We start from the raw sequence: 14,587 nt of genomic DNA on the forward strand, positions 1-14,587 counted from the left end.
TAGTGCCTTGTGCAGTTTAGGCTCGTGCAGCTGAACCAATGAGTGTTTGGTGCCTTGTGCAGTTTTGGCTCGTGTAGGCAAATAAGCATTTTGGTGCCTTTTGCAGTTTCAGCTTGTGCAAGTAAAGGAGCGTTTGGTGCTTCGTGCAGTTTCAACTCGTGCAAGCAAATGAGCATTTGGTGTTTTTGCAGTTTCAGCTCGTGCAGGCAAAGAAGCGTTTGGTGCCTCGTGCAGTTTCGGCTCATGCAGACGAATGAGCATTTGATGCCTTATACAGTTTCAGCTCGTGCAGGCAAAGGAGCGTTTGGTGCCTTGTGCAGTTTCGACTCATGCAGGCGAATGAGCATTTGATGCCTTCTGTAGTTTCAGCTCATGCAAGCAAATGAGCGTTTGGTGCCTTGTGCAGTTTAGGCTCGTGCAGGCGAATGAGCACTTGGTGCATCGTGCAGTTTTAGGCTCGTGCAGGCGAATGAGCGTTTTGGTGCTTTGCAGTTTTGGCTCGTGCAGGCGAAGGAGCGTTATGGTGCCTTGTGCAGTTTCGGCTCGTGCAGGTGAATGAGCGTTTTGGTGCCTTGCAGTTTCGGCTCGTGCCGGTAAAGGAGCGTTTGTGCAGTTTCGGCTCGTGCAGGCGAAAGAGCGTTTTGGTGCCTTGTGCAGTTTCGACTCGTGTAGGCGAATGAGCGTTTTGGTCAAATTTGTGTCAAGCGAAGTGAGAAGTATCCTCCTTATGTTTTTCACCTTGGGAGGTGCTCAACGCATTATTCTTGAAGAATCCCTTGGCGAAGAAGTCATGCAGCATGATGGGGCTAGGTGACCTTTGTTTCAAGAGTTCATCTTTTAGAACCATTTTATTCATATTTGATAATTCATTTCCTCTATGCCTTTTAGGTGATTGAGGAGAACTTCTTTTGCTTACAAATCTTTATGATCGAGGAGTTCTTGGCAAAGGTGCACTCTTATCTAACTTCTTCCGAGTAGCCAATGCCTATCCTTCATTATCGTCGTTGGATGATTCGACAATACTTTAACTTAACACCCTAACACACTCATATGGATTAAGTTGATGGGTTTCAGAGAATGCCCCTAGTGATTGAAGTGAGGGAGAATGTGCTGAACTAGAGAAGACAAACGAGATCGTAGCATGGTTCGACGCTACCACCTTATCAAAACCCATTTCGATTCTTCCTTGCTGTGCCAACTTCATGATGAGATCTTTCAACACGAAGCACTTTTCAATTGCGTGATTGATGACAATATGGTACATGCAGTATTTTGGGTGGTTAATATGATTCATCTCTTCAGGGCATTTGCATTCGAGTAACTCAATAACCTTCTTCTCGAGTAAGTCTTCCAGCATGCCTTCTCCGTCAGAGTCTGGAAAATATACTTCTTCTCCTTCATTTCTTTTAGGGTGTGTTGTCGTGGTTCTTGATCTTGAATCGACTCGGCCTTCCTCACATCTTTCTTGCCTCGAGTGGAAATCTTCATTGGAGTAGCACTGATCGTCATTGACTCTAAGATGCGTGTCCTCAAAGAGTCTGCCCAATTTCTCGACGACTTGTCATTTCGATGATCACTCACCATTTCTTTTCTTCCATCGTGACTAGCGATACTTAGCTCTATGTCATGCACACGAGTGGTCAATTCTTCGAAGCTACGGGGTTTGATCCCTTGAAGAATGTAGAGCAGACCCCAATGCATACCTTGAATGCACATCTCTACAGCCGATAACTCTGAGACTCGATCTTTGCAATCGAGGCTTAATGAACGCCAACGATTGATGTAGTCAACAACAGGTTCGTCTTTTCGCTACTTTGTGCTAGTGAGCTTTAGCATGCTAACTGAGCGACGAGTGCTATAGAAGCGGTTGAGGAATTCTCTCTTTATTTGCTCCCAGCTATCAATTGACTTAGGTTCCAAGCTAATGTACCAGTTGAATGCAGTGCCTCGGAGTGATCGGACAAATTGCTTCACGAGATAATCGTCGTTAGTGCCAGCGCTGTTGTACATCTCAATTAAGTGGGCAACATGTTGTTTATGGTTACCTTTTCCATCAAAGAGCATGAACTTTGGAGGTTGATAGCCCGTTGGCATTCGAAGGTTGTCTAACCTTTTGGTGTAAGGCTTGGAATAGATAAATGTATCTTGAGAAGGCCCACTATATTGAGCCCTGATGGTGTTCGTGATCATGTCCTGAAGTTGTTGGATAGATAAAGAATTCACAGAGGCAGTGTCACCTTTTTCGTGCAACTTATGACCCGACTCCGTTTCATGACCCAATCCTTTCTCACTGGTTTCAGCTTCATGATGTGATTCTTTCTTATGCACGTCTTGGTTATGTTCCTTATCTTGATGCGTCTCCCACTTGTTAATGAGAGAAGCAATCTGCACATCCTTCTCTTCGACCATCTTCGTCAGTTTCGTGACTGCTTCGCTCATATGGGCCAGCTGTTCTTCAATAGACATTGCTCCCGTCACCTTGACCTGCACAGCCATAAAATAAGACTCACTTACAGACGCCGAGGCAATATTCTTCTATTGGTCATCAGGCGGGGATCCATGGTATGAGCCAGTGCTCGAGTCAGCGTCTGAAACAGGCAAGAGTGAGCGCTCTCTTGAATTCTTCGAACCCGAAAAAACTCTTTTCTTCATTCCAAGAGTTTCTCTCATCCGCTCAGGCGATAGTCTTCTTTGCCCCTAAGGAGGCCAAATTGATAACTGGTTCAAGCATTTGGTTCACATCTTTCGCCTTGGCTTGAGTCGGTATGGAAGTGACATGTGGAGTTGTGGATATCACCTTGGCCTTGCTCAGGGTGACGACTCTAGCAGAATCTCCGCTTGAGAAAGAGATGCTCACGCTTTTACCTCTCGTCGCGGGAACGGATTGAATCTTCTTGGAAGCCATCGTTTTTGGTGTATTGATTGATTTTGGAACTGGAGAAAGAGATGAGAGGCAGAGATGTCCCACTGGGAGTGCCAAATTTGTAAACACGAATTTCCTGCGACAAATGAGACAAGAACACATGTACAAAATAATATTGTATTAATGAAATTTAGGGTTACAATCTCTGTATTGAATCCTCTGATTCGATCTCAAAAGTATTTAAAGAAAATTTGTGTTTGATACAAGGGTCGTAGAGACTTGATCTTGATCAAACGGGTAGCACGAAGCTTGTTTGGTGTTTGGGATTTTTCTATGGTGAGGGAACCGGCACGTATTTGTTGTGCTTGGTCGCTCTTCCAAAGTAGGGTTAAGAGTGCAGAGAGTTTTCTGTTTCTTCTGAGTGCTAGGTTTTTCTGAGCCTCCCTTCTTTCGTCTTGAGGCCTCCTATTTATAGGCTTTTCTAGGATGCTTGTCCTAAATAACTTTCCCTATTTAAAACATTGTTTTGTGGGATTTTAATTTGATTTAAATCAATTCCCATAATCTGGCAATTTAACCAGATTATCTTCAATTGATTAACCTGATTAATATTTGATTTAAATCAAAGTCAATTACAGAAGATTCTTTTCCTTAATTTTGTCTTCAACTTGAACCGTTTGATGCACTCCGTCGGATCTCGCCACATGTCACTTTTTAACAACTAATTCGATTTTGATGAGTCATACACCACATATGCGAATTATGAGACGGGCCAGCGGCCTACTACTAACAACACCGATATTGTCCCCAACTTAACAACCTACAAAACCCAGTAGGTGTGGAGTTTTATCACAAAAGGCCTCGGTAATATTAGTAGTGGAACCATTCATTATGTATTTTATTTTATTTAATCAAGTTTCCGATGTGTAACTCATTCTTCAACACGCCCCCTCACGTGGGACCACCACATAGTGGGCCACACGTTGAGCCAAGTCCACATCGGAGTCAAACATTCAAGCCCAACACGTGAGCACCACGTATTGGGTAAAGGGTAAGGGTAAACATTCAAGCCCAACATGTGAACACCACATATTGGGTAAGGATAGAGGCCCAATTCAGGCACAATCAATCAAGCCGCTCTGATACCATGTTAAGACTAGAGAGACGAGTCAGTGACTCATTACTAACAACACCGATATTGTCCCTAACTTAACCACCTACAAAGTCGGTGTGGGATTTTATACAAAAGACATCGATGTTATTAGAAGTGGAACCATTTATTATATGAAACTTTTTATTTTATTAAGTTTCCGATGTGGGACTTGTGTATTCTTCAACATATAGTTTGCAGTGCGTGTGAGCTGAGAAATAAAAGTTGGGTTACTTCATCATGTTCAGTCTAAAGTTTTCATTCTGAAATTATTTTTTCGTTAACTAGTTTTGGAACAAAATATGCATGACTTAAAAAGGACCATTCGATGCATGCAAATCACATTCGAACAACCAACCCCATGCTAATGCCATGAGGAGATACATTTTAACAAGCTGATCCCTCTCGCATTGAAGCATTAACTAATCAGCGGCACAATGGATCCCGACTCTAATTTGCCTCCGGCGGTAAGCATTTTTACACTCCATAAGCTTTATCCAGTACATGATTCATTTGTGATTGCAAATTAAATTCTAATGTTCTTTTTCTAAGTTTATATGCATAATGCATGCACAGTTTCATATATAACAAAATGAATGTTATTTGACAGAACATGCGGATCATAGTCTTATGGAGAGGAGCAATATCCACTCTGGAGATACCTGTCGCTGCACGAATTATCGAAGTGAAAGTACTGATTTGTGAAGCTCTTCACATCCCAGTCCCAGCAGACAGGCAAGAGCTCTCATGGGAAGGGCAGTTCCTCAGGGATGAACTGACTCTGCAAAACTATAACATTCCTCCTAATGCTTCCCTTACTGTCCTTACCAAAATTAAAGTCGAAATCTACGTGGAGTATAGTCGCTTTTATTATGTGTGTGAAGTCCATGATGGTGCTACCGTGGGGGAGTTGAAGGCGAAAGTTTGCGCAGAACAAAGCATTATTGACGTTGAACACAAGGTACTCCGAATGAACGGTTTTGATCTTGATGATGGTGCTCTTCTCTGGGCTGCCACAGTTATGGAAGGAACTAAGTTACATCTCGTTAAGTATCAAAACTAATTCGGCATTTCAAGAGGACTTGGTTGGCTTGCTGGAAAATCTTATTAATTCACTGTTACTATATTATAAGTTAGCTTAAGAAGCATGGGCTATATATTTCAGTTTGGATAAAATAAGTTCGACAAATTATAATTAATTTAGCCTGAGAAAGAATAGCCTGTTTGGGTGAAAATTTTCAGTTCTTAAATTTGTCACATCATTTTGTTCTTAATGTTAATGCCTGCCCTTTTGTTTATTTTAATTTCTCATATCCTAGTCATAAACTGGGTTAAATAAATTAATGTGCCCAAAAGAAGTCAAAATACCAACAACAACAAAATTGCAGAGAGAGAGAAACAATGAAACAAGATATAATTAATAGAATATGGATATGAATAAGAATTTCCGAATATTTTTCAAATAATTCGTAGTGTTCATGCAACTTCCTTCCACGAGAGGCCCTTGAGAAAAGTTTGATTAGAATTTTAAGAGGAAAACTCCAATTTTCTGAAATTTGTAACTAGTGTAACATAAATTTTAGAGTAAAATATCGTTTTCTCCTCTGAATTATACAACAATTATCATTAGAAGTGAATTAAATTTCTAGGCCCGGCCCATTATACTTCTAGGCCTGGCCCAATGAGTGGGCTGGGGCCTTGAACTTTAAAACCTTAATTCTGCCCGACTTAAAAATTTTAAAAAAAAAGTCCAAAAACTCGACCCAAACCTAAAAATTATATTTCTAGGCCCGGCCCATTATACTTCTAGGCCTGGCCCAATGAATGGGCTGGGGCCTTGAACTTTGAAATCTTAATTCTGCCCGACTTGAAAATTTAATAATTTTGAAATTACATTCATAATTCAAAGGTTTAGGGTTTAGGGCCAATACAAACTAGATTGGGTTATTGATTAGGCATCCATTATTAAAGGAAGGGTTTTTTACCTATGCCTTTTTATGTTTTGGATGAACGCTTTTTCATACGTGCAAAATCTACTTACTTTTCATAATTTTCTTAGTGAAATAGCTTTTTCTGATAATAAGAATCCAACTTTGACCACTGACCAGTCAAAAATTTCCACATCGCTTTTGTAATTTTAGCGACAATATAACCAAAGCGGATTGTCATGATTGTACACATTTCTTGAAATGGAGGAACCAAGAGAAATCGAAAGTCAGTTTCGTCAAGAGCTATTACTGAGGAAACTGAAAAGCTTTCACTCTCATCCATGGAATTGAGGAATTACCCGTAGCCACTCTTACAGGCAGTGCGTGACAGCAACCAAGTTCTAAAGTTTTCGTTCTGAAATTTCTTTTTCGTTTCTAGTTTTGGAACAAAATATGCATGAGACTTAAAAAGGACCTTTTCGATGCATGCAAATAACATTCGACCAACACCATGATAATGCCATTGCCATGAGGAGATACATTTTAACAAGCTCTCATTCCCCTTTCGCATTTAAGCACACGTACAAGTTACAACCATAATGAATTATTTACCTCCGGCGGTAAGCATCTTGTAACTCACTAATTTGTGACTGTTAATTAAATTATAATCTTCTTTCTTTTTTTTCTAAGTTTATGACAAATTGATTGGTATTTGACAGACCTCGCTGATCACATTCCTATGGAGTGGAGGAGAATCCATTCTGCTGGTTCCCATGGCTACAAGAATTATCGACGTAAAGCTACTGATTTCAGAAGTGCTTCGCATCCCCGTCCCAATAGATAGGCAAGAGCTCTCATGGGAAGGGCAGTGCCTGAAAGATGAACTGACTCTGCAAGACTATCACATTCCCCCTACTGCTTTCCTTGTTATCTATAAGAAAATTGAAGTTGAGATCTACTTGGAGTTCGATGGCCATCGTTATGTGTACGTAGTCTTCGATGGTATTACCGTGGGTGAGTTGAAGGCGAAACTTCAGACGGAACAAGGCGTAGACATTGAACATAAGGTACTCTGGATGGTGGATAATAGTTATCTTGATGATCATGCTCAACTCTTGGTTGCCGGAGTTGTTGAAGGAGCCAAGTTATTTCTCATTGAGGATAAAAAACGTATGTGAGATGGTATGGAAAAATAACTCAGCGTTTCAATGGGACTTGGTTATACAAAATCTTTTTAATTCACTATTACCATGGGCTATTTTTACTTGGATAATTTTATTCTTAATTTTAATTCATTCCCTTTTGTTTATTCTAATTTCTCATATCCTAGTAAAAAAAAACTGGGCTTTTCACAAATAGTTCTAACATGATATATTATACAAAAATCCTTACAGAGCCCTAGTTGGAAAGAAAACCCCAAAACTAGTCGCTTGTCATTTTTAATTGATTCTTAGTGTGTTAAAATTTTCTAAGAAACAATTAAAAAATTTTGAACTTTTCTCTCTAAATAGACTTTATATAAGTTTTTGTATAATATATTATACTAAAATCAGCTTTTTTATAAAAACATAACAACAAAAAGAAAAACTGAGAGGGAGAAAATGACAAAGAAAGTAAGGTGCGAAAGCATTGGGGTGAAAATGTAACACATTACACAAGCACGAAATTCAGCTTGGACTTACTCAGGGTCGGATCGGGACTGTTGAATATATAAAGACGGGCTAATTAGTTTGAATCTTAAAGGAAAGGCCCGATTATTTACTTTGGGTCGGTTCTGGGCTTCAGGCCTGGTTTTCAAACTCTATGATTGCTTGGAATTCAAGTCCAATCTTTTTGTGTAACTATTAATAAATAAAAATATATAAAATGAAGAATTACAAAATATTTTTCAAATAATTCATAATGTTCATGCAACTTCCTGAAATTCATAGAGGCTCTTGGGAAAAAAGTTTGATTAGAATTTAAGGGGAAAACTCCAATTTTTTGAAATCTATAACCAGTTATGTACACAATAAAATTAAGATATAGGCTCTCCGATCTTCTAATGTATCAATGATATTATTTTTTTTGGTTACATACGTGCATCTCAAATATTCATGATCTACGTTCTTATAAGTCAAGCTTAGATTATGTTGATGCTATTACTCCAAGTGGCTTCACGTTTGTGTAGAGTTTAGGGTTTTCAAAATCCATTGTGATGCAAATGCCGTCTTAGCTCAGCCGGTAGAGCGCACGGCTTTTAACCGTGTGGTCGTGGGTTCGATTCCCACAGACGGCGACTTTTTTCTTTATTTGTTGAAACAAAATAAAAATCTATATCTTTTTCTTTATTTGTCGAAACAATAAAAATCCAATCCACTTATGTTCATTTCTACTATATCTTCCAATATTGTAGAGGTAAAATATCACTAAACCAATAATTAATAAGTTACACTTTAAAGGTAAAGTAATTGACATTAAACCTAACTTGACATCAATCGTATGCATGTTGACATGGTCCTATTCTTATGCTTGAGTTTAGATTAATAAAGTTTAAATTTAAATTGTTCTTTATGGCATTGGCTGCATTTTCACATAGAAGATGCGTGACAATAATTAAGATGGGTTGACTTCATGTTTAGTCTAAAGTTTTGGAACAAAATATGCATGAATTAAAAACATGCAAATCACATTCAAGGCAACCCCATGCTAATGCCATGAGGAGATACATTATAACAAGCTCAATCTCCTTCGCATTGAAGCATGCATACAACTGAGAGAACTCACTAGCGGCACAACGGATCCCAATGCTAATTTGCCTCCTTTTGTGGTAAGCATTTTTTCGTTAATCGTTAATTTGCGATTGCGACTGCTAATTAAGTTGTAATCTTTGTCCAAGTTTATAATCATATGCTTTGCACATTTTCACATATTAATAACAAAATGATTGATATTTGATAGATGACGTCGATCTATGTCGTATGCAGAGGTATAGTATACCCTGCACTACTAATTCCCTTCACTACAAGAATTATCGACCTCAAACAGCTAATTTGGCAAGTGTTTCAAGTCCCAATCCTACCGGAGAGGCAAGAGCTCTCCTGCGGGCAGTTACTGAGGGATGAATTGACTCTGCAAGACTATGGTATTCCCCCTAATGCTGCCATTCATGTCCTTGTAAAAATTCATGTCAGGATCTGCTTGAGCTCTCAGGGCCCTTATTATGACTATGTGGTCCACGAGGGTACTACCATGGGGGACTTGAAGGCGAGACTTCACGCAGATCACGGTGTTGTCATCGAAAATAAGGTACTCCGAACGAATACTACTCATCATGATGATCGTACTCAACTGTGGGCTGCTGGAGCTGTGGAAGGAACTGAGTTATATCTTGATGATCCAAGGCCTCGAGGCCGGCCTAGGAGGGGGGGATGATATGGAGAAATGCTTCCCCATTTCAATGGGACTTGGTTAACTTTGGCTTGCTCTACAAAATCTTACGGCTTCACTTCACTAGTAGTACTATATTATATAACTAGCTTATAAAGCATGAACTATATTTTAGTTGAGACAAAAATAAATTTGGTAGATTATGATTTAGCTTAATAATGACCTGTTCGGGTGAAAAAAATCTCAGTTCTTAAATTTGCATCTCTTCGTTCTTGATTTTACTGCGTAAACGAACAGAAACTTTCATATTTTATTTGGACATTTTATTCTCAAAGTTAGTGGATTTATTCAACATGGTGAAAAGAGAGAACAATCAATACTTTTCCTATTCAAATCTTATCCACCAGCCAACATTCACATTTAGGCAGCAATACAACCTTGGATGCATTCCATTTTTTTAAAACCAAGTCCTATTGGATCTCCATTTGGTGCATATCTATGCAGGGTTTGCAAAGAAATGATGTGTTCACTTTGCATTGCTAATAAAATTTGATTCCATCAAACTGTATAAAAGATTGAAAGTGGCTGGTTTGAATCTTATAGAAGTCTTTTACATCATGTCTTGTCAGTGATAATATTATTAGATAGCCAATCAAGTCCTTCATAGAGTCCTTGTCCAGAGGTGGCAGAAGTGCTTTGGATGTACCTGCACAAGATAATTTCATCAAAATCAATTAAATATGCCATGGCAAACATAGAATCAATAAATGATCAGATTGTAACAGGCTCAATCTCTCAATTTGCTTTGACTTTTTAGATTTTGTTTTTAGTTTCAATAGCAGGTTCTTCTGCCTTCTTGTTATAACTCACAGAGGCCTGGCCTCACTGTGATCACATTACAACAGGAAAAGGAATCGATTCGAATGAAATATCTACAAAGCATATTCAAGAAGATTAAACCATATGCATACCAGTAACGTAGGCCGAGCAAGTGTAAGGCAAGTTTATCTGCAATCTCAGAAGTACACATAGCATTTGGAAGGTCTTGCTTATTAGCAAGTACCAGAAGTGTTGCATTGCTAAGTTCACTCTGCAAAAAGGGACAGCAATTGAAGGTTTTTATTTCCTTTTCTTTGAGGTACAGCTGTAATGGCACAGAAATGCAATAATTCTGCAAGCGTAGATCTAGTTGAGAGCTCCTTTTCATAAATTTAAGAACAGGTAACTTATTCCTCACGGGCAAAACCTCACTAACCTCACTTAAAATGTGATGAAGCTCGCTTCGAGCTTCTGCGATTCTCTCTCTATCACTGCTGTCCACAACAAATATAAGGCCTTGAGTATTCTGAAAGTAATGTCTCCATAAGGGCCTTATCTGGTTAGCAGCAAGGAGAAGATGAACACAATAGATAGTGATCACAATACCAAACTCATTATCGTTTCCTTGGTAAATATTTTAAGCATATTTGAACCAAAATAATTTCCAACTATATCCAGAAATCAATAAAATCAGTTTTTCTTTACACAGACAAATATAAAAGAGATCAAGCTTGGTACCTTATCTTGCCCTCCAACATCCCAAACAGTGAAGGTAATATTTTTGTACTCTATTGTCTCCACATTGAAGCCTGCTCCATGAAAGTGAAGGCAATATCATATAACCAGTGTAAATTGATCGATTAGACTAGTTCGAAACAAATGTTGATGAAAATGACAGAAGGAATGAGATCTGTGGTGTGAGTAAGTATTCAGAACACACATTTTCCTTTTAAAAAAAAAACAAAAAAAAATTAGAACTGCTTTCTAATTGATGAATGATCAAAATCTATAGATGCTACTTCAAGGAAGGGTTTCTGGGAAAATACCAATTGTGGGTATGGTTGTGACAATTTCTCCTAGTTTTAGCTTGTAGAGGATTGTTGTCTTTCCTGAAGCATCAAGACCCACCATTAGAATCCTCACTCCATTCTTTGGAAAGAACCTCTTTGCAAGCCTAGAAATGGCTCCACCCATGCCACCAAAAAAAATTGATCAAAAAATTTGTTAGGAGTGAAACAAGATTTAGAGCCTGGGAATATGAATACTTCACCAACTAGAGAATATATCAATGGTTTCAATCAGTTTTTATACAGAGAAAGAGATGTCTTGAGTTGAAAGCAAAACCCAGATGGGACAATATTAGCGGTGGCTTATGCAAAAGGTGAAAAGAATAAATTCTATTTTAGAAGGGAAGAAAAATTGATTATTTTATTTTGCTAGCAATAGGAATTGTTGCCATCATAAGGGAACATTCATACAACATCAGTGGGCATGGCCAATATTCTGTTGGCTGGTTTCCTGGAACTCACAAAGAATATATATTTGAAACTTTTGAAAAGCTATGTACTCATTTGTGTCTGCATCTAATTTTTTTTTTTTTTTTTTTTAAACAAAGTTCCTTCTCAACAAGCACCAGAAATATGCTCCTTCTAGGAGAAATTCTCTGCTAGATCAGTTTCTAATTAATAAATCCTACCTAAGATATCTTTTAATCCAGAAATTAGCGCGAAATGCTATGGTTCTTAATTTTTTTATTTTTCAGAAGAAATTCGCAGAATCATGAACCTTTTTTCATAGTTATGACGAAAAAATTGCAGTAGTCTATTAAAAGAAATCCAACTTTAATAGTAATTTTTTTTTTTCCTTCTCATTGATGATCAATCGCTTTTTTGGTAGCCAGTCTAAACAATTTAGAAGCAATTCCACTATCAGAAAGTTAGATACAAATCATCAAATGGCTTTAGGTTGATGTCATCATTTGGACATAGCAATAGTATGCTCAAGTAAAAGCAACCAGAAAGAAAGCCTCCATATCAACTTAAGACCTCATTTATATAATAAAAGTACATCCTCAACCTTAAGTCGTGCCGCAATTGTTGGCACTCTGACAAAATTACAGTAATGAACAAATGTTCAGTTTGAAATACATGTCAGAATTACAAACTATACAAGCACTACACAGCAATCTAAACTGTGTTCACTTTTCGGAGCCAGACTGGAAAATGAAGACTGCTGTTAAAACCCCCACCAATGCTGTAACGGCCAAGGCAGCTGTAGGCAGGGGGCTTGTGAGCCCAAAATTCTGCACAATCAAAATGAAAACTTATCATTAATTGTAGTTGTTGAGAATGATATTCCCTTAGAAAAAAGACACTTTTATGAATGTAAGGAAATCCTTTGTGACTATGATGTTATTCTGTTTTCATGGCTGCTTCCAATTCAAAGTAGTACAAGGAAAGGAACACAAGGAACAATCTCATAGAAATCTCTATCTCTTTGAGAATTATGTGGCAAAATGAAAGTTGTCTTTGTCTATTAGTACATAAGGTGACTTTATATGAAGTACAACATTCCAAGGGATGGAACAGGGAGTGCTTATTCAGGTAAGATTTAAGTTTTCAAATCATCTAAAAGATATAATGAGCAGGTGACATGAGAGCCTCCCTGCTCCAAAATTTCCTAGACTGAAGAAAAGCTGGCGTCTGGGAATTTAACTAAAAAAATCTTTGAAACTGTAATGCATTTAACAGTTGGCGGCAACAAAGATCCGCATAAGCAATGCCATACCCCAACCAAAAGAGTTGAAATAGTTCATCAGAAGCTAGCTTTAGATCTGAAGGCATCTCCTTAAGAAGCACGGAGATAACAAAAGCTTAAAGACAAGAAAGAAGAAGCTCACTCTGTGAGGGACCACAATTTCAATGGATAGTCATTGTAACCCTATGACTTGGTGTATGTAGGAAGAACCAAGTCAAAGTGACAAGATTTCAACTGAGTTCGGCTCCAAGTCTCTCAAGTATTAAAAATGAACTCACAAATAATCTATAGATGCTACTTCTAATTTCTTATTTGAGGTTTGGTAAGTTTCCTACGGAATTAAATCGACACTTAAAGCAACATCAAGGATAAATTTTCAATATCTTTGATGCACTTGGTAAATCATCTTTGGTTTCAGAAGGTTGTTCAGTGTATGGAAACCAACACTACTTCCCATAAATATGAATGCAATTGAAAGTAAAAAGGCAATCTTGGGTGGGATGTAAAAACCTATAGCATGTGTTCATACCTCCAGAAGTCCCTTTCCCGTCGCTACCTCAACACTAATAGCCACAGCAAAGCCAACCATGGCAAGCCGGCCAAGCCATACATCCAAACCACCTTCCTTCGTGCTTTGCTCACACCTTACAGAAAGTGGCATTGATTTGCATACTGCCTTCCTTTGATGATATACAGTTCTAATGACTGAAAACAAATTCAAACATCAGCTCTTATCCCACAAAATAGAGCAAAAACCCAGTGAAATGAAACCTAACACTTCAGAAGATGAGCGGTCAAGGTGAGTAAGAAGTTAATGTGCCATTTATGCTCTTATGCATACAAGAACTTGCAAACTAGAAGCTTCTGTAAAAATTCTTATAGAGGGATTTTGCAGTCCTAATATCAACATACTTTCTTTCCACTAAATAATAATTACACACAACGCTTCTTTAAATGTTCATAAAACCCAATTGAGCTGCATTACCCTCATTCCAGAAATGAAATAAATTTTAAAGAAAACAACTTTTCCCATAGTTTTGGAAATCTTGCTACCCATGATAGTACAGGTTATGGTGGATTGCTAAACAGAAAGTCAAGGCAATTAGCAGAGAAGATAAAAGCTGTAAGAGTCAAAGGCTTACTGAGTGGAGAACCAGTAGCAAAGGCAGTCCCAATTCTAGGGGAATTGAAAAGGGGAAGCCGAGCAGGACTTGCTGCTGCTGAGCTAATACCACTTGCATCTGTTGCATATTTTAGACTTGCTCAAACATATTACATATGGAAATTTCAATATTACAATATTCAATTACAGAGAGAGAGGGTACCTCTGATGGAAAGGGAGAGAGAGGCAGAGATTTGAGCTACAGCCATTTTTCAGAGAGAGAGCTACAATTTTGGAGAGAGCAAAGGGGGAAGTGGTAGTTGAAGGAAACCAAACCATACAAATTTTAGGAGGGTAAGAGGACGCGTGTCACCCTGGGACATTACAATTACAAAGCTTTGGATAGAGTTTTGTGCCTGTCAACCTTTTATTTTCTTTTCCTTTTTCTTCTTCTGAAATTCCCTATACTCAAAACAATAGTATCTTTCTTTTTTTTTTATAAAAAAACTTATAGGATATTTGGAGTTATAATATTTTAGACTGCACTATGTGGTGGATGGCAGCTCTCATGAGGAAATCAGGAGGAGTTTAACTGAAAA

General features: G+C 38.2%; 2 protein-coding genes and 1 non-coding gene across 3 annotated transcripts; 2 read left to right on the plus strand and 1 right to left on the minus strand.

Moving 5' to 3' along the window:
* Positions 4,627–7,119, plus strand: LOC109946256 (polyubiquitin-A-like). Its single transcript, XM_020553550.1, has 2 exons — positions 4,627–4,974; positions 6,661–7,119. Exons 1-2 carry the CDS (start codon positions 4,627–4,629, stop codon positions 7,117–7,119), a joined length of 807 nt encoding a protein of 268 aa, XP_020409139.1.
* Positions 8,147–8,219, plus strand: TRNAK-UUU. The gene has a single exon. It is a non-coding gene; the product is annotated as a tRNA-Lys (tRNA).
* LOC18767606 (ADP-ribosylation factor 1) lies at positions 9,847–14,443 on the minus strand. Its single transcript, XM_007201302.2, has 9 exons — positions 14,212–14,443; positions 14,029–14,127; positions 13,416–13,591; positions 12,330–12,431; positions 11,176–11,332; positions 10,868–10,938; positions 10,566–10,685; positions 10,282–10,400; positions 9,847–10,016 (listed from the first exon to the last, which is right to left on the minus strand). Exons 1-9 carry the CDS (start codon positions 14,255–14,257, stop codon positions 9,926–9,928), a joined length of 981 nt encoding a protein of 326 aa, XP_007201364.2. The 5' UTR covers positions 14,258–14,443; the 3' UTR covers positions 9,847–9,925.

The sequence above is a fragment of the Prunus persica genome, chromosome G8 (assembly GCF_000346465.2).
Source record: "Prunus persica cultivar Lovell chromosome G8, Prunus_persica_NCBIv2, whole genome shotgun sequence".
Taxonomy (NCBI): Eukaryota; Viridiplantae; Streptophyta; class Magnoliopsida; order Rosales; family Rosaceae; genus Prunus; species Prunus persica.

What these genes read in the sequence shown, in the direction of transcription:
- LOC109946256 (XM_020553550.1), top strand. Translation starts at nt 4,627, where the DNA reads ATGCGGATCATAGTCTTATGGAGAGGAGCAATATCCACTCTGGAGATA. An exon ending in TTATTGACGTTGAACACAAG is followed by an intron (nt 4,975 to 6,660) that starts GTACTCCGAATG and finishes GGTATTTGACAG; the next exon opens with ACCTCGCTGATCACATTCCT.
- LOC18767606 (XM_007201302.2), bottom strand. Translation starts at nt 14,257, where the DNA reads ATGGCTGTAGCTCAAATCTCTGCCTCTCTCTCCCTTTCCATCAGAG. An exon ending in TCTCTCCCTTTCCATCAGAG is followed by an intron (nt 14,128 to 14,211) that starts GTACCCTCTCTC and finishes AATATGCAACAG; the next exon opens with ATGCAAGTGGTATTAGCTCA. An exon ending in TTGCTCGGCCTACGTTACTG is followed by an intron (nt 10,017 to 10,281) that starts GTATGCATATGG and finishes TATCTTGTGCAG; the next exon opens with GTACATCCAAAGCACTTCTG.